Genomic DNA, 27,144 nt, shown 5'->3' with positions numbered 1-27,144 from the left:
TATCATGTTTGTCCTGCTCCAATTTTGACCAGCTGGAAGTTTAGATATCATGTTTGTTCATCCAATTTGACCCCACTACTATGATTCCCCTAATCAAACTCAACATTTAATAATTTCACATTTTCACCATTCATTTCAAAATGTTCTCTTCCCTTGCGGTTCTCTTTCTTATCGTCAAAAATGATCACCGACAACAACCATACTGCCACCGCCACAACATTTAACAAATTAATTTTTTGAATCTATATTTTCTTGTTTTTCTTCTCTCTCTCCACCAGTACTACTGTTGGAATTGGTACCTAGCTCAAAAGACTTTGGACCGATTTTTTCTTAATTTGAGGTACCTATATTCATCAGAATCTCGAGCAAGACGTCTCGTTGGATTTGTCTCGCCGAGCTCTTGAATTTAGACCTAAATTTTGTCCAAATCCGATTCCGTATGAATGAGTTATCACCAAATTAGTTTGGTATGGGTACCATTAACTCTAAATCGGAATTTAGAGTTTAGTACCACATTTATGATGTTGAAGAAGTTTTATTTCCTTATATAGACTCTCCATATATTTATGGTATGTTCTTTGAAATGGAAAGGTGCTTCGCGTGGTTTGCACCACGCAAACCGCGCGCAGTGGCGTTTAGGGCGCTTTAGAGGCGCCCGCACGTACGCATTGTCACGAGGAGCGATTGGAGCCTTGGATTTTACAGTCATAGATTTGATCTGACGGTCAGGATGTTTGGCGCTCTTAAGATAGATCCGTTGATGATCTAACGGTGGGCGTTCAATGCACGAGATCTTAATAGATCCGTTAAGATCTGACGGTCAACATGGCACCCGAAAATCAACAGTCAAATATGACTATTGGGATCATCCATTCGTCTATAGGCACCCATACGAAATAGTGTCAATACCCCTATAAATACCATGAGAATTCAGCAAACAAATTATTAATTTTTAGCATTTCTGAGCATTCATTTCAAGCATTAGAGTTTAAGGATCACTGTTCAGAAGTTCGTATTGCTTACAAAGTTCGTCAGACTATCATAACTAAGAGTTACAATCTTTAACTTGATTGGTAATCTGTTTTTTCTTGGGAAACATACACCATTACTGTTGGTACTCATATACATGGTGTAAATTGTCTTAAGGACAGAGGTATCCTCGACTCGGATATATATTACTTTTCATTTTGATAATCACTGTTTTTTATCTCTTTTCAATTAGTTTAGAGAATATAACTCTTTCTTTATCAGAAGAAAATAAGAAACCAAAGTGGTTGTACTCTGTTTTCTTCAAACAGAAAGATTAAGACATTTTATTATCTTAAAGAGAACCAAAGAAACAACAATCTTAAGAAAATTTATTATAATTAGTTTTCTGGTTCTTAAAATATTAACTTACTTTGCTTCTGTGATAAGAGAGTGAAATGGCAACAAACGTTGAAACTGTTCGTGTTAATGCTTCATCCTCGAACCATGCTGAGAAACCTGAAAAGTTCAAGGGGATCGATTTCAAACGTTGGCAGCAGAAGATGCTGTTTTATTTAACCACTCTCGGGTTGGTTAAATATCTTTCTGAAGAAAAACTTCTCCTAAATGAGGATGGTGACATTCAGAATGTGTCTGTCGTGGAGGCATGGAAGCATAGTGATTTCCTCTGTAAGAATTATATATTGAATTCTCTTTATGACAGTATTTATAATATTTATTATATTATAGAAACCTCTAAGGAATTATGGAATACCCTCATTAACAAATATAAGACAGAGACAGCGGGTATGAAAAATTCATTGTCGGTAGGTTCTTGGACTATAAAATGACTGATTCTAAACCAGTTATGTTACAAGTACAAGAACTACAAATGTTGTTACAGGAGATGAAGGCAGAAAATATTATTACTAATGAGGCCTTTCAGGTTTGTGCTATGATAGAAAAACTCCCTCTAGGTTGGAAGGATTTTAAAAACTATCTTGGACACAAGAACAAAGATATGGGTCTTGAAGACCTAATCCTCAAATTAAGGATTGAGGAAGATAGTCGAACTGCTGAAAGGAGAAATGAAAAAATATCCAATGTTAATGTGGTTGAAACAAAACCAAACCAGTCTAATAAAAGGAAACGGTCTACCAAATCAAATGGTAAGACCAAAAGGAGGAAAAATACTAATGGTTGTTTTAACTGTAGAAATCCAGGGCACTTTGCAAAGGATTGTCGGTCTTCTAAACCAGGCAGTAAACCAAACAAAGTGAAGAACCAAACTTCACTTATTGAAGATTCAGAACTTCAAAATTTATGTGCTCTCGTTACTGATAATGAAAACATGGTCGATGATGTGGTTCAGAAATTTGAAAATATGAACCTATGTGTTGTTGTCTCTGAAGTTAATCTCATTGATAACATGATAGAATGGTGGATAGATACAGGGTCTACACCAAGACATACTTACAAGTACTCTGTCTAGCCGATTCGAGTATGATATTCATAAGATCGGATGTTAGACCATGTAAACGCTAGCCTATGAAATCCCAAAGTATCAAATTATTTGTTTTTTTATAAAATCTCAAAAGTAGTTCACAATAGAATTATTGATATTACCATCAAACTTCTCTGGTTTTCAGAATAAACATTCAAATCCACAATACAAGCATATAGTATTGAAAGCAAGTTAAATATTGTGAGAAGAAATTCCTAAAAGGTCTTCTTGATATTAACTCTGGAGGACCATAAATACTATCCAAACATCAAACCGAAAAAAAACCAACAATTTTTATTTTCATAGATATTAAATTTTGTGGCTGAAATAATACATCTATACATACACCATCATGCCATTATACTATTACCACCACTTTTTCATGTGGATGGTTCAATGCAAACTTTTTATAACCTATATATACAAAAGACGACAGATTATATACAATATGTTATTTTAGAAACAATACAACATCGGGATGCGTCGATGGTAGGAATGCTTTAAAAGTTATCACCATAGGGGGTTGAACCTCACAGTTCCAAGAGAAGATTAACATCGACCTTGCGGATGTTCAAGGCCAGCTGCCATGATCTTGTTATTAGATGAATTCACTGCGTTGTTCACTACATTCTAATGCTTCAAATGGTGCATTAATCAGAATTTTGAATGACGAGTTATGATAGTTTTTCTACGAGGTGTCAGAACAGTCTTCATTGTATTATAATGAGTTTAAATGAAATATAGTGTTGGTAATGAATTTGGGTGTGTTTCATTAATATTTTGAAAGATCTGTTCGTTTACTTTCCAATGCTTTAAAAAATTCATTAATTAGAGGTTTGGTTGAAGGGTTATGTAGTTTTTGTGTAAGGTGTTGAGATAGTCTCCAATGTATTTCTTTTTTATTGATGAGTTATAATTGAAGTTTTGATTGATGAGTTATAATCGGAGTTTTGATTGATGAGTCATAATCGGCGTTTTGATTGATGAATTATGATAGTTTTTGCGCAAAGATCTAGTATGAGCATCATCTTTTTTACTTATCATGTTTTGTTCGCTTCGTATGTTTAGTGAACTTGTTTATATTTCTTTGTAAGAGCCAATGTTAGTTGGGTATAGGTCTGGGGCACTGAGTGAGTGTTTAACAATTTGTAGAATTCTTTCGGCATAAATTTGTGGTGACTTACATGCCCAAGTTTAAATGCTATAAAGGTGTACCTTAGTTAAATATATGATATTTTATATCTAACGAGAGAGGAAACACTGTTGTAGAATGAGTGGTTACAAAAATTTTGAAAACCTACTACCAAAGAATATAAATTATTAGTTTATATAAGTGTTAGATAATTCTTACTTTATAATGTAGTTGCCACCGTTGAGATCTCAGATAATGTCAATTATGAATATGAATGCAATGCTACCTTGATTGAGAATTGAGTTTGTCTATCCAGGTCTTGCGTTCGTGAAAATCTACTACAGTTAGTGATGCAGCGCGTAGTAGGCAAGAGATTAACAGTATAAAGATCACCCCTCTATGATTGTTTAAATCAAACAAAACTTTATTCGATAAACTAAGGCCAATTTATAGGCTTGAAACCCTAAAATAATAGAAGTCCAAAGTTACTAAAACTCTAAAATAACTAGAATCTATAAACTGCTAAAAACTAAGAAAACAACCAAAATTGAGAAACTGCTAAAAACTAGAAAATCTTCCCTAAAGCAACTAATATTCTGAAACTGCTAAAACTAAGAAAATATAAAATTCGGAAACTACTAAAAATAGAAAATTTTCTTCTAGGTCATCTAATCCCTGACTTATCACGACCCCACTTAGCATAAAATTCTAATGTTATTTTGTCAGTTGCATCAGTTAGGTTTTGACCTAACTATTTTTTTTCAAGTATTGATTATGCATTCCTGGCAGGGTCGGCCCTGACCCAAAGCGAGCAAAGCCTCGCTTTAGGCCACCAATTTTAGGGGCGGCAGAATAAAATTTAAACTATGAATTGAAGTGTTTTGGTGTCACCTAGTGTTGTTAGCGGAATCTCAGACATCTAATTTCCAGGATCACATGCAAGAACTAAAGATGAACTAGAATGAGAAGAAGAATACCTTATTCGCTTTCCCTCGAACTTAGATTTCGACGCCTTTTCGGAAGATTAAGAGCTTCAAAGTGTAGCTAGGACCTTAATGAGGTTGAGATGAAGAACTACTTTTTCTTGACTAGATAGATATAATGAAAGTTTTTTCTCTAAAATCCCCATCTCCACTTGATGTCTAAGAGATTGATTTTCTCTTGAAAAAATTCCACACCTTTTCTGTTCTCTAATTAATCTATATATAGAGAAAACCTAATTGTAATCATATTCAAACTAGGATTCAATATGGACCACGAAAAAGATAATGTCAGAAACCCTTTCTGACTGGGAAACCTGGATGGAAGGAATTCCATCTAGGGCCCTTCATGTGGCTGGCCAGATCAGCCCCCTTAGTGGGCTTGGCCTGGCCGTCCCAATGCTCCAGCCGGCCTTCATATGGCCGACCCAATGCTCCAGCCGGCCTTCATATGGCCGACCCCCTTTTCTTGTCTCGGGTCTCCTTTTCGAGCCCGATTCTTTCTATCTTTGTCCGGACTCTTCCGAACCTGTCTAGGCCTGTTTAGTTGGATCTCATCTATCTATTTGCCAAGTTCCCTCTAGACAATTCTCTCCGTTCAAGCCGCCACTCTTTGGTGAAACTCGTTGTAGGATTCGGTCTATGTTAGTCGCGGATCACCGAAGTGATTCGACGATCGTGGTTGGTTTCTAGCTAAGCATTACAATCTTTAATTCAACCGGACTAGATGATCTTTCGGATAAGGTCATCATTATCCTATTCGCAAAATTGTACGCATTGCCATCTTGGTCGAAGGACACTCCTTCAGACCGAAAGAACATATCTTTTAGATAATTTATCCTAATTTTGCATAGGAAGACATATTCCATTCTTGTACTCCTACTCAGTTTCATGTCTATCATGCCTCACCTGGTTTTTGTTTTTATAACATCCTTTTACGGCGTGACGTTTAATGGGACCAAAGTTCGACATTCATTACATAAGATGAGCAGAGTACTCTTGTTATGAGGAATCTCTCCAATTTGCTAGATGAGAGTTATGACGTTCATCTCTTCAACTCTTGAAGCACTCTCATTTGTGGGTTTCCAGTGTGTCATACTATAAACCCATGAAGTTGACGTGGATACTCATTATTCCTATACCCCAAAAAACATCGCTATCTATCAATCTCTCATGCTAGCCTTCGTCAGTCATTATTGTCCATTTAATGACCTGGACTAGGGATAACATAATGCAATGGTTCCACGTTCACTTAGTAGGGGTTCATTTATTAGATCACACATCTAATAATCAAACTTGGAACATTTCATTATTTTGGACTTTCGTCTAAATTCTAAACCAAAATTTAGATGGTGAAATAAACTATTTTATTTCGGATAACAAAAGTTCGTGAAAAGTGAGTTCCCATGTAAACTCCTTTACGCACTCAATTTTACGAGTCTTTTAGATCCTAATATGACCCTAATTTCTTAAATTTGTTCATCTTCCATGTTCGCTCTAAGGTGACAGTTTAGTTGTGGATCTGATCCATATTACACTTTGCTTATTGTCATCTTGCTGAAGAACCCTTTCATCAGCTCATTAAGGCAATATCAGTTTCTTAAACTGAAATTAGTACTTCTTAAGTTCTAATTTTTTTTTTTTTTACTTAGTAGAGTTTGCAACAACTCCCACCATGAAACTCCTTTCATTTGGTTGGCATCTCTTTATTAAGATTTGTCTTTATTTTCGGAAGATTGCATTTTATGACTTACTTCAATCTTTTCTTTTATTGCTTTTAGAGATTTTCTCCTAGATGCTCTCAGTATTATAGAACGCTCTCTGTTGCCATTTCAAATTACTCACTCTGAAACTTATGGGTGACAACATCTTATGCTCCAAGTATTTCAAATGTTAAGGTAAATATCAATCATCTCTCTATGATCAATTTTATGCTTCAGACGTAAGTGTTTCTCTCATGTGTGTTTTGCTCATCAAGGTTTTTTCAAATTCTGAGTCTTGCTAAGCAGTGTGCCATGAGAGATGGGTGGAATCTCTCTCTAAGAGTATTTCTAGTTAGAGCATCTCCAATGGGACACTCAATCTCTAACACTTAGAGTGCCACATGTGACTTTTTGGAGTTTTTGTTAAAAAACCATCTCCAATGGAACACTTTGTTAGACACTCTATTATGAGTTGGACACATTTATTATAGAGTGTCTAGAGAGAGAAACTCTAAAATGAGAGTGTCTACTTGAGACTCTCTAAGTGTTACTTTATAATTTCAACCAATAGAAAACTTTGCTTTTCAACTACTTTTTATCTATTGAATTGAAGAGGGGCATGTGTATTAAGTAAGAGATTTTAGAGATCTCCATTGGAGACCAAACAAATGTAGAGTGTCTCTTTATTGACACTAGGAAAGAGAATCTTTATTTGACACTTGACAGCTAGATTTTTAGAGTGTTTATTAGAGTGTCCCATTGGAGATGCTCTTAGAATCAATCCCTTTCTTCTCTGCTTGAGAGAAGATGTCTTCACGATTCTCTCTCTAAATATTTCCATTGTTAAGAATCTCTTTGATCATTCAAAAATCACAACTGTTAACAGCACCAATGCCCCTCTGGAAATATCTTCAATATGTCCTTCTTCATCCGGTCGAGCTCTCTCTAAAATATATTCGGTCAACATCAATATTTCTGAAATCTCATTCGATCTCCAGCTTTTAATCTCTATCTCTCGGTTTCTCTATCTATTTTCGAAAATCCCCTCTTAATTTCTTTCCATCATCCTGTTATTTTATGTAGAAAACTAAAACCAGTCAAATCCTTTTGCTGATTCGAAATATACCCAAAAATTGAACTGCTCTTTGTTTTCTCTCTCCACTGTTAGAAAACTTAGAAAGGAATGAAATCCTTAAGTTTCTTAAAAAGGGATAAGAGAAGAAGAAGAGGATAAGCATTGCCTTCCTGTTCTCACCCTCACTTTAAAAGATTTTGTTTCCAAAATAAATGGAGGTGATATTTGATTTAAAAGGGAGAGAATGTTAACCATAAAATCTGGGCACCAATTACGTAGGGACGTGCTATTGTTGAAGGGGAGGAAATTTTGCTACATAGCGGGTCCATCAATAACTATGTTGGTAGACGCCCACCGCTCGATCAACGCCCACGTATTGCATGTCCCTTAGATCTGCGCGGGAGCGCTGAATATTGAAGTTGCAATGCACCGGATCCGAGCCAAGAAATTCCCAAACGGCGTCTCGAGGTGCCCAATAGTGTATCGAAAAATTTGCAATTGTCGTCCTGGATTACGACACGTGTTGCCGAAGGTGCCATGTTGACCAGATTTTGACCCAAGTTTGACTTTCTCTAGTTTATTCATACGAACTCCGATTTGACTTCTGTTTTCGCCTATTGATTCGTCTTTGACTCTACTTTTTAACTGAGTACTAAAGTTTCCAGAACACTCTCATCTCTAAATGACCAAAATGCCCTCAAGTGTGTCTTTCTCTCTATATTAGCAATTTTTCGCACCAAACTCCGTAAAAGACACCTAGGAAACAAAAACACATAATTCATCAGAGTAACTGCCCGAAATAGACTAACTAACCCGAGTTAAGAGATTCAGATGGGACATTTTCATGTCTCATCTGTGAGTCAGGAATATAAATCTCCTACGCGAGGACGAGGTCGTGGAGGATCTAGAGGACGAGGACGAGGACGACAAGGTTCATATGATAAATCTACTATAGAGTGCTATAGTTGTCATGAGTTGGGACATTTTTCATATGAATGTCCTCACAGAGAAAAGGATACCAAGGCAAATTTCATTGAGGCTGAAGAAGAAATGTTGTTGATGTCTTATGTGGATGCAAAAGAAGATCAATCCAAAATTTATGGTATCTTGATTCTGGTTGTAGTAACCATATGAGTGGAAACAAGAGGCTATTTGAAAATCTTGATGAAACATTCAGTGAAAGTGTCAAGCTAGGGAACAACAACAGCTTATGTGTGAAAGGAAAATGAGATATTAAAATTGAAGTGAATGGAGTTGCACATTGTATCTCTGGAGTATTTTACGTACCTGAATTGAAAAGCAATCTCATTAGCCTTGGTCAGCTTCAAGAAAGAGGACTTACTGTCCTAATGGGAAACAATATGTGAAAAATCTATTATCCTAAGAAGGGTTTAATATTACAAGTAGATATGGCATCAAATCGTATGTTTCCGCTGCAAGCAAAGGTCATATATGAAGATAACAAATGCTTTAAATCCATCACTCAAGATGATAGCTGGTTGTGGCACTACAGGTATGGACATCTAAATTTTAACGATTTAAAGATTTTGCAACAAAAGCACATGGTGGTTGGATTACCTCAGCTGCATACTCCCTCAAATATATGTGAAGAATGTGTGATCAGGAAGCAACACCGTGAAAGTTTTCCTAAGAAAAGCACTTGGAGGGCCTCTCACATACTTCAATTGATTTATTCAGACCTTTGCGGACCGATAACACCTAATTCAAACAACGGTAAAAGGTATTTTATGACACTCACTGATGATTTTAGTAGAAAGACTTGGGTATATCTTTTATCTGGAAAATCTGAAGCTCTAAGCATTTTCAAAAAGTTTAAAACTTGTGTTGAGAAAGAAACAGGGATGTCTATTCAAGTAGTTCGTACTGACCGTGGAGGGGAGTTTAACTCACAAGAATTTATCAATTTTTGGGAATTAAATGGTATTCGAAGACAGTTAACAACAACCTATACACCTCAACAGAATGGGGTATCGGAAAGGAAAAAATCGCACTATTATGAATATGGTACGATGTATGCTTGCAAGGACAAAGGTGCCAAAAACATTTTGGCCAGAAGCTATAATATGGAGTGTTCATGTTCTAAACAGGTGTCCGACAGTTGCCTTAAAGAATATTACACCCGAAGAGGCGTGGAGTGGGAAGAAACCAGGTGTGTCACATTTTAAAGTGTTTGGATGCTTAGCACATGCTCATGTGATGATGACAACCTAAGGAACAAACTTGACGACAAGTGCATAAAATTTAGTATGCTCGGAATCAGTGACGAGTCAAAAGCTTATAAGTTGTATAATCCAGTCACGAAGAAGATCGTAATAAGTCGAGATGTAATCTTTGATGAAAGCAAAGGTTGGGATTGGCCAAATGTAGAAGAAGCAAAAATTATTGTTGATCATGAAGCGAATGAAGAAAGTTCAGCTGAAGATATTGTCTCTGAATCATCGAAGTCAGATACTGACTTAGCTGAAAATAAGTTAGATCAAGATAGTTCAGTCACACATGAAACTAGAAAATCAAGACAAAGGAGAACTCCGGCGTGGTTTACAGATTAAGTAATTGGTAATGAATTATCAGATGAAGGAAATAATGCTCAACTAATTATTTGTTGAGAATGACCCAATTAAGTTTGAAGATGCTGTAAAAAACTTAAAGTGGAGGAGCGCCATGGATTTAGAAATTGAAGCAATTGAGAAGAACAATACATGAGAGCTCACTGAACTTCCAGATGGAGTAAATACCATTGGAGTGAAGTGGATATATAAGACAAAAATGATTGAAAATGGAGAGATTAACAAGCACAAAGCAAGATTAGTTGCAAAGGGTTATGCACAAGAGTATGGAGTTGACTATTCAGAAGTTTTTGCACCCGTGGTAAGACATGATACAATTCAATTGGTGGTATCTTTGGCAGCTCAAAATGATTAGTTCATATATCAACTTGATGTGAAGTCGGCTTTTCTATACGGTGAACTAAATAAACAAGTGTTCATCGATCAACCTTCAGGTTATGTAAAGAAGGGAGAAGTACATAAAGTATACAGGTTAAATCTAGCTCTATACGGACTGAAACAAGCTCCTAGAGCTTGGTACAATCGTATTGAGTCATATTTTTTGAAGGAAATTCGAGAAATGTCTATATGAACATACATTGTTCATCAAACGTGGAAAAGAAGGTAAAATCTTAATAATATGTCTTTATGTGGATGATCTTATGTATACAGGAAACAGTGAGGTTATGTGCGATGAATTTAAGACGTCTATGATGATAGAGTTCGAAATGACGGACCTAAGAAAAATGCATTATTTGCATTTTTCCTAGGTATCGAAGTAAACCAAGCTGCTGATGAGATTTTAATTGGACAGAAGAAATATGCTCAAGAAGTTCTTGAGAGATTTCAAATGAGTGATTGTAATTCTGTGCAAAATCCAATTGTGCCGGGAACAAAACTTACCAAAGATGTTGATGGAGTTAAGGTTGATAGCACCTATTTCAAACAAATTGTTGGGAGTATGATGTATCTTACTGCCACGAGACCTGACCTAATGTTTGTTATAAGTCTGATTAGTAGATTTATGGAATCACCAACAAAACTCCATCTCCAAACAGCAAAAAGAATTCTACGTTATCTAAAGGGGACTATCGACTTTGGATTATTCAACAAAAGAAAATCAGAAGCAAGGATGGTAGGGTTCAGTGACAGTGACTATGCTGGCGATTTGGATGATCGAAAAAGCACTTCTGGTTATGTATTTATGCTTAGTTCTGCGGCTATTGCTTGGTCATCGAAAAAACGACTCGTTATCACACTATCAACAACCGAAGCAGAGTATATAGCTGTAGCTACATGTGCATTGATGGGCCTAGAAAGTTTCCTAAATAGGTCTACACCCGCAAGTGCACGGGTGTCAAGTTGTAATTTTTCCGGTAAGACCGGTTCGTCCTCAGAGAGTAAGTGAAACCTATTCTAAGACTTGGAAGTAACTCGGTTTTGATTTTGAAATTGGTTTTTAGGATTTTGGTGTTAAAAATAAATAAATAAATAAATAAAATAACAAAACGATTAAAAAGGTGAAACTCAATTGGGGAGAAGTCAAATGGGAGAGAGTCTAGGTTTTCTGAATTCATCCATATAATCACTTCTAACGACAATTTAATTTTGATCTAATTAGAGAGTTCTTTATATAACTCAGGTTTTAGTCCATGAACGGTCTAAAAACCCGGAAGATTTTGTCGTTAAAATAATAAAACTTTAATAAATTTATCGAAAATATGATTACTATGACTTCATCTAAAACCCTAGATAGGAAAATTAGTTATTCATAGGCATTATGTAAAAAGAATTGGAAAATAAAGTAAAGAATTGGAGAGAAAACACCTTTTTCGCTTTTTTTTTCTTCTGCGCAGCCAAACAGGACCTTAGGGAAAGTTATTTTCTCATCTTCTCGGAAACGATTTCCAGGTGAGAAAATAATTTTCCTTCCCTGGTTTTTCTTCTCCTTTTCTGTTTTCTCTTTATTTCTCTTTCTATACTGTTTCTTTCTCTCTCTAAACAAGCTATGAACAATCTCTAATGTCTATAACCGAGTGATGATAAATAAAGAAGAAGAAGAAGATGATAATGGATTTATAAATTTGATTCAATCTTTCTCTCTCTACAATATCTCTCTCTCTCTCTCAACTCTTTCCATCTACTCTCTCTTTACAATCACTCAATCTCTCTCTATCAATCTCTGTTTCTTTATTTCTCTCACAAAAATAAAGAAACAATACAAGAAGAAGTAGAAAAGATGAAGATGATGATGATGGTTTCTCTCTCTATCTCTCTCTCTCTCTCTGTAATTTCCTGTTTTGGTTGAGCTACCAGAGGAAGACCCCCTAGTCGAGATACTCCAACTCGTTTCCCTCTCTGTTTCTATATAGCCGAACCGAGCAGTCACCCTCAAGTCCTTCTTTCTTTACTTTCCAAAAATCTCTCTCACTTTCTATATTATCTTCATCAATTCTCATCAAAACAGCAAAGAGAAGATCTCCTATTAATTTCTGTTTCTAGCAAGTATCCAGCTTTCGGGTTCCTTTGAAGATCAGAGCTCAAAAAATCTCTTTCTCTCTCTACTGTTATAACCGTATGTGATTAACCCGAGATGATCCCATGATGATCAACCTAACCCAGCTCTTATACCCGAGTATCTCTTCTCTCTCTAACTTCCATTTTCAGCCGAACCTTACCATTTCTATCTTTCGGTTTTTATATTTGTTTCCATCTCTTCTCATTCTTTCCTTCTCTTCTCTAATTTATTTCAAACTTTCCTTTCCCTTAAAGAATCAGAGAAGATAAGAAAAAAAAACTTCCCAAGAATATGGGTTACTCACGTGAAGATCAATGGAGGATGATAACATGCATTTCGGGTCACCAAAGAAATGGTAAGACGACCGTTCGATCCTGGGTCGTGATTTTTGTCCATCAGATCCTAGCGTGGGGCACCAAATTTCAGATGTGCAATAGTACTGGATCTTCCTTCCCGAATGGAACCCGCGCATCCCACTGGTGTACCGATGTTTTCACTCTGGCCGCCACGTGTCATTAAAGTTGACTTGGTTAACCGATTTTGAACCAAACTTTGACTAACTGTAGTTTTGTCATCCGTGCTCCGATTCGACTTTCGTTTTCGCCATTGGATTCGTCTTGAACTCTACTTTCACATGAGCACTAATATTGACCATAATACTCTTGTCATTAAAATGACCAAAATGCCCCTCAAGTATGTCTTTATCACGATGTTTTCGCATCGAACTCCGTAAATGAGACCTGAGAAAGAAAATCAAACAAATCATCAGAGTAACCGCTCGAACTGGACTAACTAACCCGAGTTAAGAGATTCAGATGGGACATTTTCATGTCTCATCAAACATCCCCAAACTTAGATTTTGCTAGTCCTCGAGCAAAACAAAAAAATAAAACTAAACCCAATTCACCACTTTCGTAGGGAATCACGATTGCACTTAGCACGTGCAACAAGCCGTTAAACCTCTAGGTTTCCCCTAGAGGACGAGTTTTGTCTCGTGAGGGTTTGCAGTGAATATACCCACAAAATTCGAAAATCTCAAAAATGCAGAAGGGTCTAAATATGATATGGACTAAAAATGTTTATCCTGTAGATTTTCGAAAGTTAATAAAAACGAAATCCAAGTCGATCAAACCAGACAAATGCTAAAAATCCCTTCACTAGTAATCAAGACCTAAAGTGCACGTGACCAGCCAATATGAGTATCATTTCGGTTCAGAACAGACAAGACCTTGATTACCTTCTCAATACATTTCGCCTCGACTACTGCCTTACGGTCATACACTCAAAATTAAAGTCACTCAGAAATGGCTCACTCAATGTGCGAGTATGAGTATGAAAGAAAACTCAACACATGGAAAAGATGGACTAAAAATTTGGTGAACGACTGATCTCATAGGAAGGAAACAACCACTAATATGGAATGGGGAAGCTAACCAACTCTTCTCACCTGATCAACTATCTAACAATGCTTCCTAGAGGTCAATAGACACTAATGATGAACTAGAACTCCTGAGAACTCGACGTCTTCAAATCTTCAAGAACTAATTCAAGGGATAAACACTTAAACTAAACAAACACACTTTTTTTTTTTTTTTTTTTTATTTTTCTATTCCCTTTTTTTTTTCTTTTTTTTTTTTCCCTTTTTTTTTTTTCTTTTTCAGTACACTGGTACTATGCTCAAAATACAAATACAACTTTCTTAACACTTTCCTTGGGTAAAATTCTCTCCATTTTGCTTCATGCCTTTTTCTCAGGGTTCTAAATGATGAGGTTCCTATCTTCCTCTAGTTGACACTGTTTTCAAGTTTCTCAGACTACAAGAGAAAGGTTTACTTCCTGATGACATCCCTAGTGGTTGTAAAATTTGAACTCAAGAGATCAAATGAGTTCTTCTTTCAATATTGCGAGGTTGAGTAGCTCTTCATTCTACTCAGAATTAGCTCAGAAGAGATCACTCAAAACAACAAGAAAGGCTCAGAATCTCACATAGGTTAAGTCTCCACTAATGATCGATTAAGTTCTCTCAGAAAAATCAACTCTTCACCTATCTAACACTCACATAGCTAGTGCACAGACAACTTCAAGACTCGAAATTCATGGAAAAACCTTTAGCAAACGGATAGTTTGACAAACTAGACTCTATAACTATTAACAAGCAAAAACAACTAAACTCACATTTTCAATCCAAAAATTAAAAATTTTGAAAAATTTTGAACCCTTTTGAATTTTTGAAATAAGGACTTAGCAAAAAATTCAATCCCCTATCCCCAAACTTAAACCGAACATTGTCCTCAATGTTCTGAAGACTATGCAAAAAAATAACAGGGTGAAGGGAAAGATATTACCTGATTCCAACGTCCTAACCGTGGGTTGCCTCCCAGAAAGCGCTAAGTTTAACGTCTTCAGCCAGACGAAACAGATGACTCGAACAAATAGAAAGAACTAACCTACTGGATTACAGATATGTGTTTAACTGTAAACCAATATTCGATACATCTGTGGGTCCACCCAAAACACAAAGTTTTCAGTGAACGATAGTCTCACATCTTTGTGAATTGCAGAGAGTGCATGTGAGACTATTAAAGATGAGGGGCAATCCCCAAACTTAGTGGATGCACAGTCCACTAAGTAACTATAAATACTTGGACCAATGACTAGAAAGTCATCAAAAGGATCGACATAACAATGAAGGGCCAATATATCCGTCGAAGGCAGAAAGTCATCTGCAAGCTTAGTGGATAGAATATCCACTATTTCCATAGACGTTCTAGAGGAGACATCTGAAGTGTCCCAAAAGGGATCAACAACCGAGTCTGAGACCATGTGAAAGGTCAAACTAGACTCTAAGGGTAAGGCAATATGCTCGGGGACCAGGTCAAGGTCCATGGTTTCCTTAGGTACACAGTCTGACAAAGTATCTAACATGTCTCTAACGTTATCAATGTCCTCAAAGACATCTGAAGCCTCGCAGTCAGGTATAATATCATGCCTTCCTAGAATTTCATCTAAGGCTGATTCCTTACAAATCTCAAATGTCGGAAAGTTCAGAATAGTGTCATTCCCAAACTTGCTCATAGAGCCATCATCTTGAATATCAATGTCTAGTGTAGTCCTATCATGGTGAGATGACATAGGTGGAGGAAGCAAGACAACAAGGTCATCAGACCTTTCAGGCTCTAGGGTATTATCAGTAAATTCATCGACATTTAACTTAGTACTAGGGTTAGACGTATTAACCTCGTCATCGTACCTAGTACCTTCCTGAGTTTGGGGTGGTGAACCCCCTTCCTCGTCGGCGAATAACTGTGACTTAAACATTTTCATCTGTTGAGCCAAGGACTCAGTATCCTGCTGCATTTGAGTCGCAAATTGTGACATAATCTCAATAAGACGACTCTCGGACTCTGATCGAGATCTATCTTCAAGAGTCTCCTCATAATAAGGTTCGCTAGTGTAATTAAACGTAGACTCTTGATAATAACTTCCTCCGTACATATTAGGATCATACCTGTCTCTAAAGTCATTGGTCTCAGAATAGTGTGGACAATAAGGTCTCTCATATATATTTGGCGTCGGACCATATCCATCGCTAATCGGACCATCTCTACACATTTGCTGATAATCTCCTAATGTCATATGAGATCGATCAGGCTCATATGGTCTACTCCACTCACTAATCGGACTGTTTCTAGACATTCGTTTATAATCCTGAAATGTCATACCCGGTCGGTTAGGCTCGTCTCTACACATCTGTTGGTACTCTCCTAGGGTCATACCAGTTCGGTTAGGCTCAACTAGCCTATTCCCCTCGTTAAGTCGTTGACAATCTCTTAGAGTCGTACCACGTTGGTTAAGCCAGTCTTTACGCAACTGTTGGTATTCTCTTAAGGTTATATCAGTTCGGTTGATGACGGGTCCCTTTAGATCAAGGTCATCATCATCAACAGGGTACGTCCAACCATTAGAAAAATGCGCCATGATGGTCAGGCACGATCACAAGATGAGAATTGACACTTATGTAACTAAACTTGACTCCTTTCTTTTGGTCCGAATTTTTTTTTTTTTTTTTTTTTAATTTTTTTTTTTAACACGAAAACCGAGGAAGCACTACTAAGATCTTATAAAAAGTACCCACTAACAGGGGATTCGTGGGTGATTAGAGAAAGTTACCTCCCGTTCGAGACGGGCGACGACCTTTGCAGACGACTCGGGCCACTCTCCCCGCGAGTGTTCGAACCCGAGGCTTCGTTTTGGTTTTTCGGTTACAATTTATGCCCTTTAAATTAGGGTCAAAACTTAAATCCAAAAATAAAGTCTAGAAAGTCTAAAGTCTCTCTCTCACCAAAAATAAAATAAAATAAAACTGTAAATTTCTTCTTTTCGACTCCTCCTCCTTGTTTGTGCCTTCTCTTTCGCTCCTTAATCCCCTGCACACCAAAAATAGAGAAGCAAGTCAAAGTGGCCAAAAATAAAAACTTACCAAAAATAAAAACTTTCCAAGTTTAGAAAAAATTTTGAACTTAGTCCCCGGCAGCGGCGCCAAAAACTTGATGGGCCTAGAAAGTTTCCTAAATAGGTCTACACCCGCAAGTGCACGGGTGTCAAGTTGTAATTTTTCCGGTAAGACCGGTTCGTCCTCAGAGAGTAAGTGAAACCTATTCTAAGACTTGGAAGTAACTCGGTTTTGATTTTGAAATTGGTTTTTAGGATTTTGGTGTTAAAAATAAATAAATAAATAAATAAAATAACAAAACGATTAAAAAGGTGAAACTCAATTGGGGAGAAGTCAAATGGGAGAGAGTCTAGGTTTTCTGAATTCATCCATATAATCACTTCTAACGACAATTTAATTTTGATCTAATTAGAGAGTTCTTTATATAACTCAGGTTTTAGTCCATGAACGGTCTAAAAACCCGGAAGATTTTGTCGTTAAAATAATAAAACTTTAATAAATTTATCGAAAATATGATTACTATGACTTCATCTAAAACCCTAGATAGGAAAATTAGTTATTCATAGGCATTATGTAAAAAGAATTGGAAAATAAAGTAAAGAATTGGAGAGAAAACACCTTTTTCGCTTTTTTTTTCTTCTGCGCAGCCAAACAGGACCTTAGGGAAAGTTATTTTCTCATCTTCTCGGAAACGATTTCCAGGTGAGAAAATAATTTTCCTTCCCTGGTTTTTCTTCTCCTTTTCTGTTTTCTCTTTATTTCTCTTTCTATACTGTTTCTTTCTCTCTCTAAACAAGCTATGAACAATCTCTAATGTCTATAACCGAGTGATGATAAATAAAGAAGAAGAAGAAGATGATAATGGATTTATAAATTTGATTCAATCTTTCTCTCTCTACAATATCTCTCTCTCTCTCTCAACTCTTTCCATCTACTCTCTCTTTACAATCACTCAATCTCTCTCTATCAATCTCTGTTTCTTTATTTCTCTCACAAAAATAAAGAAACAATACAAGAAGAAGTAGAAAAGATGAAGATGATGATGATGGTTTCTCTCTCTATCTCTCTCTCTCTCTGTAATTTCCTGTTTTGGTTGAGCTACCAGAGGAAGACCCCCTAGTCGAGATACTCCAACTCGTTTCCCTCTCTGTTTCTATATAGCCGAACCGAGCAGTCACCCTCAAGTCCTTCTTTCTTTACTTTCCAAAAATCTCTCTCACTTTCTATATTATCTTCATCAATTCTCATCAAAACAGCAAAGAGAAGATCTCCTATTAATTTCTGTTTCTAGCAAGTATCCAGCTTTCGGGTTCCTTTGAAGATCAGAGCTCAAAAAATCTCTTTCTCTCTCTACTGTTATAACCGTATGTGATTAACCCGAGATGATCCCATGATGATCAACCTAACCCAGCTCTTATACCCGAGTATCTCTTCTCTCTCTAACTTCCATTTTCAGCCGAACCTTACCATTTCTATCTTTCGGTTTTTATATTTGTTTCCATCTCTTCTCATTCTTTCCTTCTCTTCTCTAATTTATTTCAAACTTTCCTTTCCCTTAAAGAATCAGAGAAGATAAGAAAAAAAAACTTCCCAAGAATATGGGTTACTCACGTGAAGATCAATGGAGGATGATAACATGCATTTCGGGTCACCAAAGAAATGGTAAGACGACCGTTCGATCCTGGGTCGTGATTTTTGTCCATCAGATCCTAGCGTGGGGCACCAAATTTCAGATGTGCAATAGTACTGGATCTTCCTTCCCGAATGGAACCCGCGCATCCCATTGGTGTACCGATGTTTTCACTCTGGCCGCCACGTGTCATTAAAGTTGACTTGGTTAACCGATTTTGAACCAAACTTTGACTAACTGTAGTTTTGTCATCCGTGCTCCGATTCGACTTTCGTTTTCGCCATTGGATTCGTCTTGAACTCTACTTTCACATGAGCACTAATATTGACCATAATACTCTTGTCATTAAAATGACCAAAATGCCCCTCAAGTATGTCTTTATCACGATGTTTTCGCATCGAACTCCGTAAATGAGACCTGAGAAAGAAAATCAAACAAATCATCAGAGTAACCGCTCGAACTGGACTAACTAACCCGAGTTAAGAGATTCAGATGGGACATTTTCATGTCTCATCATGCATGTCAAGCCATTTGGATGAGGAGATTACTTGAGGAGTTAGGTTGTTCACAATCTGAGCCTACTCAAATATTTTGTGATAATAGTTCAACTATCAAGTTATCCCCAAATCCTATTATGCATGGAAGAAGCAAGCACATAGACGTTAGATTTCATTTTCTTCGTGACCTTACAAAGGAAGAAGTGGTAAAATTGGATCATTGTCAAAGTCAAGAACAAATAGCTGATATTCTTACAAAACCATTGAAATTGAAAGTTTTTTTTGAAGTTGCGGAATCTGCTCGGGCTTCGTTCAAGTTCATGTGTAAACTGATTATTTAACCATATTTAGTTTAAGGGAGGATGTGATGATTTCAGTTAACTACTTTAGCTTTAGTCAAATAAATTACTAGAAATCAGGAAGTCTTTGAATAAGTTTTAGTTTGAAAGTTTCTTAGGTGAATCCCATCTAATGAGGGAAGTTGTTAGTTTGTTATTTTTCAATTAGTCACCCGTTGTAAAGGCTCTATATAAGCCTGATTTTGCTTTCTCAAATAATAAGAAACTTTCCTAGTAAAAGTTAACTTGCTTCTTGAGTAGTTTACTGTTCTACCTCACTGTTTTACACTTGTCTCCTTCATTTTTCACACAAACATGATGGTGATTTAGCTCCGATTGATTCCCAATTTGGGTTTTTCACACTAAAATTATCTTACTCGAAATCTCGAAATACCAAACCTTATCCTTCAATCGAGCATATATCTCAAAGACGGAACCCTAGATCAAGATAATTGAACAAAGCGAAGAGAGAAATACGAAGAGAGAAAAACCCGAAGAGATCTTCATAAAACCAGATCTTCTTTTACTCAGTTCTTCAAACCCTAATTGTCTTCATAAAACCAGATCTTCTTCAACCTGTTCCCTGCAAACCCTAGTTTTTTTGGTCCTGCTTAGAGACAAACATAGGAGAGAGCTATACGAAGAGAGAGAAACCCGAGGAGAGGGAAAAAAATGATGTAGATCAGGTTCCCTCCATCCCGATATTTATAAAGAAATGAGATTTTTTTAATGTTTGAGGTCGTCGGTCGGCGACCTTCGTCGGTGAAGACGATGAGGTGACCAGAAGATGAGGTGACAGAGAGAGGTGATGAGATGGAGGAGGGAAAGGTGATGACTAGTCAACGGAGTTATAGCGGTAACTGAAAAAGGGGGTCATCTGAGTATTTTTGATAAAGTAGGAGGTTAGGGAGGAAGCCGGTCATAAAGTTGGGGGCTATTTGGGAAATAACCCAATTAATTATCACATCGGGCACACATTTGTGTTTAAAAACAAGAATAGAAACTTCTATGGTTATACTAGTTTCCGCATTAACAAGCATACTTACACAATAATACGACATTCATAATATGATAAAGTATGTACTCTAGATTCTAAGGTTGGAATCTAGGTTCGCTACGGTCTATATAGCTATTTGGGATAAAACATTGACATCTATATGCCTAACGGGCTTTAAGTCTATTTTCGTAAAATTTAGACTAAGGTTTTATCCTTAATGATTTCTAAAATCAATTCTAGGAAAAAACTCCGTTTGGGCCTTTAGACGGCCCGGGTCAATTTCAGAAAAATTATGTAGGTGAAACTATGAGAAAGATTGAGAAAAATACGAAAAACTCTTACTCGACTCGACACTCGAAAATCTCAGTCCGTAATCCGAGTCCAACCTCAGAGTGGCCCGGGACGAGGTCTGGTCAAGGCCCGAGACTCTTTCGACCTAGACCCAATACTTGGTCTCGGGTCGGGCCAAGACATGCTTTGGCATAGGCCGCGCATGCCTTGGCTTAGGGCCAACACGTTATGGCCCAATGGATTAGGACGCATCCTAGGTCGTCTGGTTTCTTGGTCGCGTCCTAAGCCGTCCCGAACTCCAAGTCCGAGACGCCTAAGGCCTCTCCAGACGCGTCTGGCCCTGGCCTTAGTCCTAGGCCGTCTCGGACTAGAAGTCCGAGACGCCTAAAGCTTTCCCAGACGCGTCTGTTTTAGGTAAGCTTCCTTCGCGTCTCGGACTCAAAATCTGAGACACGTCTGTCTGGCCCAGACGCGTCCTGGCCGGACAAGAAGCTTTCTGATCAATTTTTTTTCTTTCTCTTTCACCTATTGTTTTTTTTATGATATTAAATCAAAAAATCAGATTTTGAAAAACTTTTCAAACCCATGTTAAAACATTAAGCTTTTCTTTCGAAACTATTTTCGAGAACACGAAATTTTAAAGCTTTAACCTATTGAAACTCTTTCAATATTTATCTGATTAAGCATAAGTCTCATTCAGACTAATCAAGTTCATGTTCGAATATCAAAATGAACTTATCTATCTAACTAAACAAGTCCAGATCTAATTCGTCTAGCCAAAGTTAGTTCGTGCAAGAGGCTCTGACGCCACTGTAGGGTTTTGGTGCCACCTATTTGTTGTTAGCGGAATCTCAAGCATCTAATATGTCTAACGCTAGTTTCTAGGATCACATGCAAGAACTAAAGATGAACTAGAATGGGAAGAAGAATATCTTATTCGCTTTCCCTCGAACTTAGATTCCGACGCCTTTTCTGAAGATTAAGAGCTTCAAAGTGTAGCTCCTCTACCTGAGGCACCAAGTAGGTTGACTTGAACTCCCTTCCTTTGGTTAGTTAGGACCTTAATGAATGTTGAGATGAAGAATTCCTTCTCCTTGACTAGATAGATAGAATGTGAGTTTTTCTCTAAAATCCCTTTCTCCACTAGATGTGTGAGAGATTACTTTTCTCTTGACAAAATTTCACACCTTTTCTGTTCTCTAATTAGTCCATATATAGAGAAACCTTAATCGGAACCATATTCAAACTACAATGTCAGAAACCCATTTTGATTGGGAACCTGGATGGAAGGGATTCCATTTAGGGTTTCCCCTTCATGTGGCCCGCCAGATCAGCCCCCTTAGTGGTCTTGGCCTGGCCGGTCCAATGCTCCAGTCGGTCATCATATGTCTGACCCCTTTTTCTTGTCTCGGGCCTCCCTTTCGGGTCCGGTTCTTTCTATCTTTGTCCAGACTCTTCCGTATCTGTTTGGGCCTGTTTAGTTGGATTTAATCCATATATTTGCCGAGTTGCCTTTAGCCAATTCTCTTTGTTCAAGCCGCCACTCTTTGGTGTAACCCGTTGTAGGATTCGGTCTATGTTAGTCGCGGATTACGGAAGTGATCCGAGGATCGTAGTTGGCTTCTAGCTAAGCATAACGATCCTTAGTTCGATCGGACTAGATGATCTTCTGGATAAGGTCATCATTATCCTATTCACCAAATTGTACGCATTTCCATCTTGGTCGAAGGGCACTCTTTCAGAAGGATATTCCTTCAGACTGAAAGGACATATTCTGCAAGAATCCAGCTGGTCGCCCATAGGGCAGGAAACAGGTGTGTACTTTCGAGCTCGGGCACTTGCTTTGTCAGGTCGGGCAGTCAATGTGAGTGTACATTAGGGCAAGCGGGCATATTCATTTCGGGCTTATCACGAGAGACTAATGAACATTGCCCGCCAACAAACACAAGTTTGTTCGGGCTTCGCGGGCTTTGGTTGATTCTGGTGTCGGGCATGACCAGATCCTCAATTCTCACCACAACCTCACTACCACCATCTATGAAAATATGATCTCCACTGAACCAATACTCATGTTAACACACAAGCATCAGAAAAATCAACATAAAATCATATCAAAGTTTAATAATCTAGGGTTAAAAAAGAAAACCTATGTCTTTATAAATAAGGTTAAGATGAATACCTTGAAAACCTAGAAAAAATGGTTAAAGAACACTCAAATATTTGTAACCAAATAAAATCTTTATAACCAAGTCAAAAAATTTAGATAGAATAAACAAGACTAAACTTTCTAAATAAATCAAGTCTCTCATGTTAAATCTACAATTCACTGAAACATACAGAAATCAAGAGAAAAAAAATATAATAAAGAGTCTATCTTCAGTTGGATTGATAGAGGAAGAAGATGGTGCATAACCAATAAAACCCCTCCAGTTGAGGAGATCGATAACTGAATAATATCTACCTCCAACTCCATACAAAATCCATGGCTTAAGAAGAAAGAGAAAGAGATAGATGGGAGGTCGGTTGCTTAGTTTAGAGAGAGATGGAAAGAAACGACTGAAGGAAATCAGTTAGAACCCTAAATTTCTTTTACTTTGGACGTATTTTTAATCGGGCTCCTAATGTTCCGGATTTTCGTGTCGAGTAACGGGTGGAAGAGCCAACTTGTCACCCGCCTCTGAGTGCCCGATCTAACGGGCTGGGCTTACCCAAGCTGGGTGTCGAGCACCCATTAAACACTTTAGGGACGAGTTTGAAACAGTACCAAGAAAGACATTTGAGATAGCGTCTGAAGTATGTAATGCTTCAAGTTCTACCGCTACAATGCCAGATAGGGGATGGAGTTTGGGAGTTCATGAAGAGAAACACTGAGGTATTACTGTTCTCGTTCCTAGAGAGGGTTTTAGGAGATGATAAAATCTAGAGAAAGAAAACAAGATAGTTGTTTTAAACAAAAGACTTAATAAATCTATTTATATAAAATATTATTACTTTATATATTATTTAATTCATATGGATTCTTATCAGATACAGAAAAACTATTGTTTATAAGTTTCTGATAAAAGTCAACACTTGGTTGCCCAAGTGGTTTCTAGTGTTGACATAAACTCTGAAACCCGCAGGGGGTCTCAGGCAGGGTCTGTTTGGGGTAGTGCCGGCAGGGCGCCCGCACTGGGCCCCCAAACATAAGGGGCCTATGTTTTATAGCGGTCTATACTATCATATACTCCCCCAGCCCACACGGTTATTCAATTTTTTGGGTGGGGTCTATAGACGCCCCTAGATATTGTGTTTGGCGCCTTTTGGATGTGTTAGTGGGCGCCTAAAACTGCTATATGGGGATCATCATGATGTGATAAGCACGATAACCGCCTAAATGAAACCAATAATTAAAGGGGTCTAAAGCCCAACAACATAGAACCTAAAGCCTGACAAACTTACTTGTATTTATTCCCTTAATAACCCAAATCCAATAACTGTGAATTCTACCGGGTTTTGGAGTTTATGCCAACACTTTCAACCACTTAAGCAACCGAGTGTTGACATTATTCTCTGATTTTGGAGTTTCTGTTGGTTTTTTCTCCTCTGTGAGATTATGAATATAATTGGTAAACCAATATTTATTTTTAGTCCGTCATAATTTTTCTTAAACATTTTGTTATTTTTGTTGCGTTTTGTTCATTTTTTGAAGTGTTTTTAAGAAATAAATATCTAAACTATACGTTGTACAAAGAACTTTATTTCCTTTCTATCGTTTTAGGCTAGACATGCTCATTAAAGTCTTTGTTCCGCCCCTCGTCTGTTTGATAAATGGCAAACTACATATTTAATATGATATTATATTAAGATCCACATATTCGCTTAAAGTTTAAAATTTTCATTATGCTATTTGTAGTTATAAATTTATAATCGAAGTCTTAAGACATAATAAATAACATTTTTTGCTTACCGGTGATTGTGAATTCTTAGACTAGATTTCTTATAAAAATGATTTTTTTTCCTACGACTACTTTTTTCCAAAATATTATTGGGCTCATTTATGGTTTCATTTACCGACTGATATATTATCTTGCATTTTATTTTATTTTTGTAATTTTTAATTGCACGAAGGGCCCATATTCAAATTTCGCACAAGGCCTCTAGATTCTCAGCCATGACCCTGGTCTCAAGTTCGATCTCTAACAGAAGTGGAATCCGTACTTTATTGAACTTAGATTATGTAAAAGTATAAAGTAATTTGATGGGCTTTAAGTCTGATTGTTTAGAAATGCTTAATTTCAAGCTGGTATAGTAATCAACCTTCTAAAAAAAGTGTCGGCTAAGAGCATCTCCAATGGAACACTCAAACTCTAACACTTAAAGTACCACTTATAATTTTTAGAGTTTTTGTTAAAAAAACCTTCTCTAATGGAACACTCTATTTGACACTTCATGATGATGTAAAAGCATTTATTATAGAGACACTCAAGAGTGACACTAGTGTCTCTTTGCCACTCTCTACGTGTCTTTTTAAAATTTAAACCAATAGAAACCTTTTCTTTTTAACTACTTTTTCTTCATCCAATTTAAAAGTGACATGTGTATTAAGTAGAGAGATTTTAGAAATCTTCATTGGAAACCAAATAAATTTAGAGCGTCTCTATATTGACACTTAAGAAAGAGCCTTTATTTGATACTTAACAACTAGACGTTTAGAGTGTTTATTAGAGCGTCCCGTTGATGATCGGAAAGTAATATCTAAGTGGCATCTGAATCTGCCATAAATATTTTGAACAAGAAGAGGGGTCCAAAATTTGTGAATACATGACGTGGCAAAATAAAAGAAACGTCAAATTGGTTGTAACGTAACTTCCGTATCGTTCCCGCGTAGCTACAAAAAAGTTGCAGGTATTATTGCGTTACATTTTGGACAAGGACACTTGTCAATCAATGCTTGGTCATCATTCCCTCTACAAATACGAGGTGGATTTTATCAAAAAATCTGCATCATTATCAAAGTAAAATTAAGGGTTAATTTTCATTGTTGACCCAATATGTTACAAAGTTGAGAATTTGGTTCTTATATTTGTCTAGCATTCAAATTCGGCCCCAACACTATAATTTTGTTAATCAAACATAGCACTCAATATATTTCTTCCCTTTTGCTCTTTTTCTTTAAGAATGTTTCCTTCATGTCTTTTTTTTTCTCTTTTACCTCCGTTCACAAAAGTCATTAGCAAATGGTCGATCGGTCTGAAGCACATAAAAAGAGTTTTTTTTGTTTTTTCAATTTTTCGTCTTCTACCTATCCCCTTCCACCACCAGCACCACCACCTCCAAAACTACTATTTTAAGCTCTCTTTTTTCCTTTGTAAAATCTCACTATTTCCACAATGAGGTTTAGGGTTTCCAAACAAACCCTTCACTTGGAAACCACGAACGATGGTTCCTGGTCTAGGGTTTCCAAATGAAAGAACCCCCCCCCCCCCCTCCTCCTCTCCAAACAACCCTTCTCCTTGTGTGGAAACTAAATTAGCTTCAATGTACGCAAAAGTTTGAGAGAGGGAAAAGGAAAAAAAGAAAGAAAAACTAAAGAGAGAAAAACCATTACTTTTACAAAATTTCTATCTTTGTTGTGATAAGGAGACGTATATATTTGAAACCGGTTTGACGTAGGGGTGAGCAACGGTCGGTTTTTTTCGGTTTTGACTCGAGCCGAAGCCGAACCAATAAGTGACGGTTTGACTAAATCGTCGGCCGAAGTCGAGCCGAACATTCGGCCGGCCGACATGGTTCGACTCGGTTTGGTTCGGCTCGGTTGAGTTCGATTGATCGGTTTAACCGATCACAATTTAGAGAAAATTGTAAACTAATGTCATTCATTTCATTGCATACACGAAAATAAAAATTAAGAACTTATCATACTTTTCCACCATTACATATGCTGAAAATAAAAATTAAAAATTCATCGTACTTTTCCACGATTACAAAAATAAATAAATAAATAAATAGAAGTACGAATAGAAAATCTATAATTGTAAGTTATTAACTAAGAATAGGTTGTGGTAAATAGAAAATCAGTGAAGACTTACCTTCAAAATTTTTCAATCAAGTTGAATAGGTGGTTGATGAAGCCGACAACAACAACTAGGGAGGAGGACGGATAGTAGTATGGAAGATTCGATTAGGGGTTTTCTAATTTTTTTACTTTTTAGTTTAGCACTTTCTAACTTTACAAAATTATTATTTCATTTTTCCTTAGGGTTCGGTCGGTGGGCGGTTTCTAGAAACTCAAATCGAGGCCAAACCAAGCCGAATTAGGGTTGTTCGGTTTTTCGGCCGAACCGAGTCGAACGGTGATCGGTTCGGCCTAAAAATCGGTCGGTACGGTTCGACTTGGTTTGGTTCGGCCAATTGGTTCGGTTTCTGCTCACCCCTAGTTTGACGTGTACTTTATATTCTAATCATGGTCTTGAGGCCAAGTTAAAACAATAGACAAATACGAAGGCCCAGT

At 37.1% G+C, this 27,144-nt stretch overlaps 1 protein-coding gene across 1 annotated transcript; it reads left to right on the top strand.

Annotated features, from left to right (window-relative positions):
- Positions 1-10,147: 10,147 nt before the first annotated feature.
- On the top strand, positions 10,148-11,414 carry LOC147558145 (secreted RxLR effector protein 161-like). Its single transcript, XM_086658989.1, has 4 exons — positions 10,148-10,249; positions 10,600-10,615; positions 10,698-11,215; positions 11,391-11,414. Exons 1-4 carry the CDS (start codon positions 10,148-10,150, stop codon positions 11,412-11,414), a joined length of 660 nt encoding a protein of 219 aa, XP_086515115.1.
- Positions 11,415-27,144: the final 15,730 nt, after the last annotated feature.

The sequence above is a fragment of the Eschscholzia californica genome, unplaced genomic scaffold, assembly GCF_041429995.1.
Source record: "Eschscholzia californica isolate CP2 unplaced genomic scaffold, dmEscCali1.0.p SCAF_2, whole genome shotgun sequence".
Lineage (NCBI taxonomy): Eukaryota > Viridiplantae > Streptophyta > Magnoliopsida > Ranunculales > Papaveraceae > Eschscholzia > Eschscholzia californica.
Note: the sequence above shows the minus strand (reverse complement) of the source record. Positions and strands in the feature narration are given on the sequence as shown.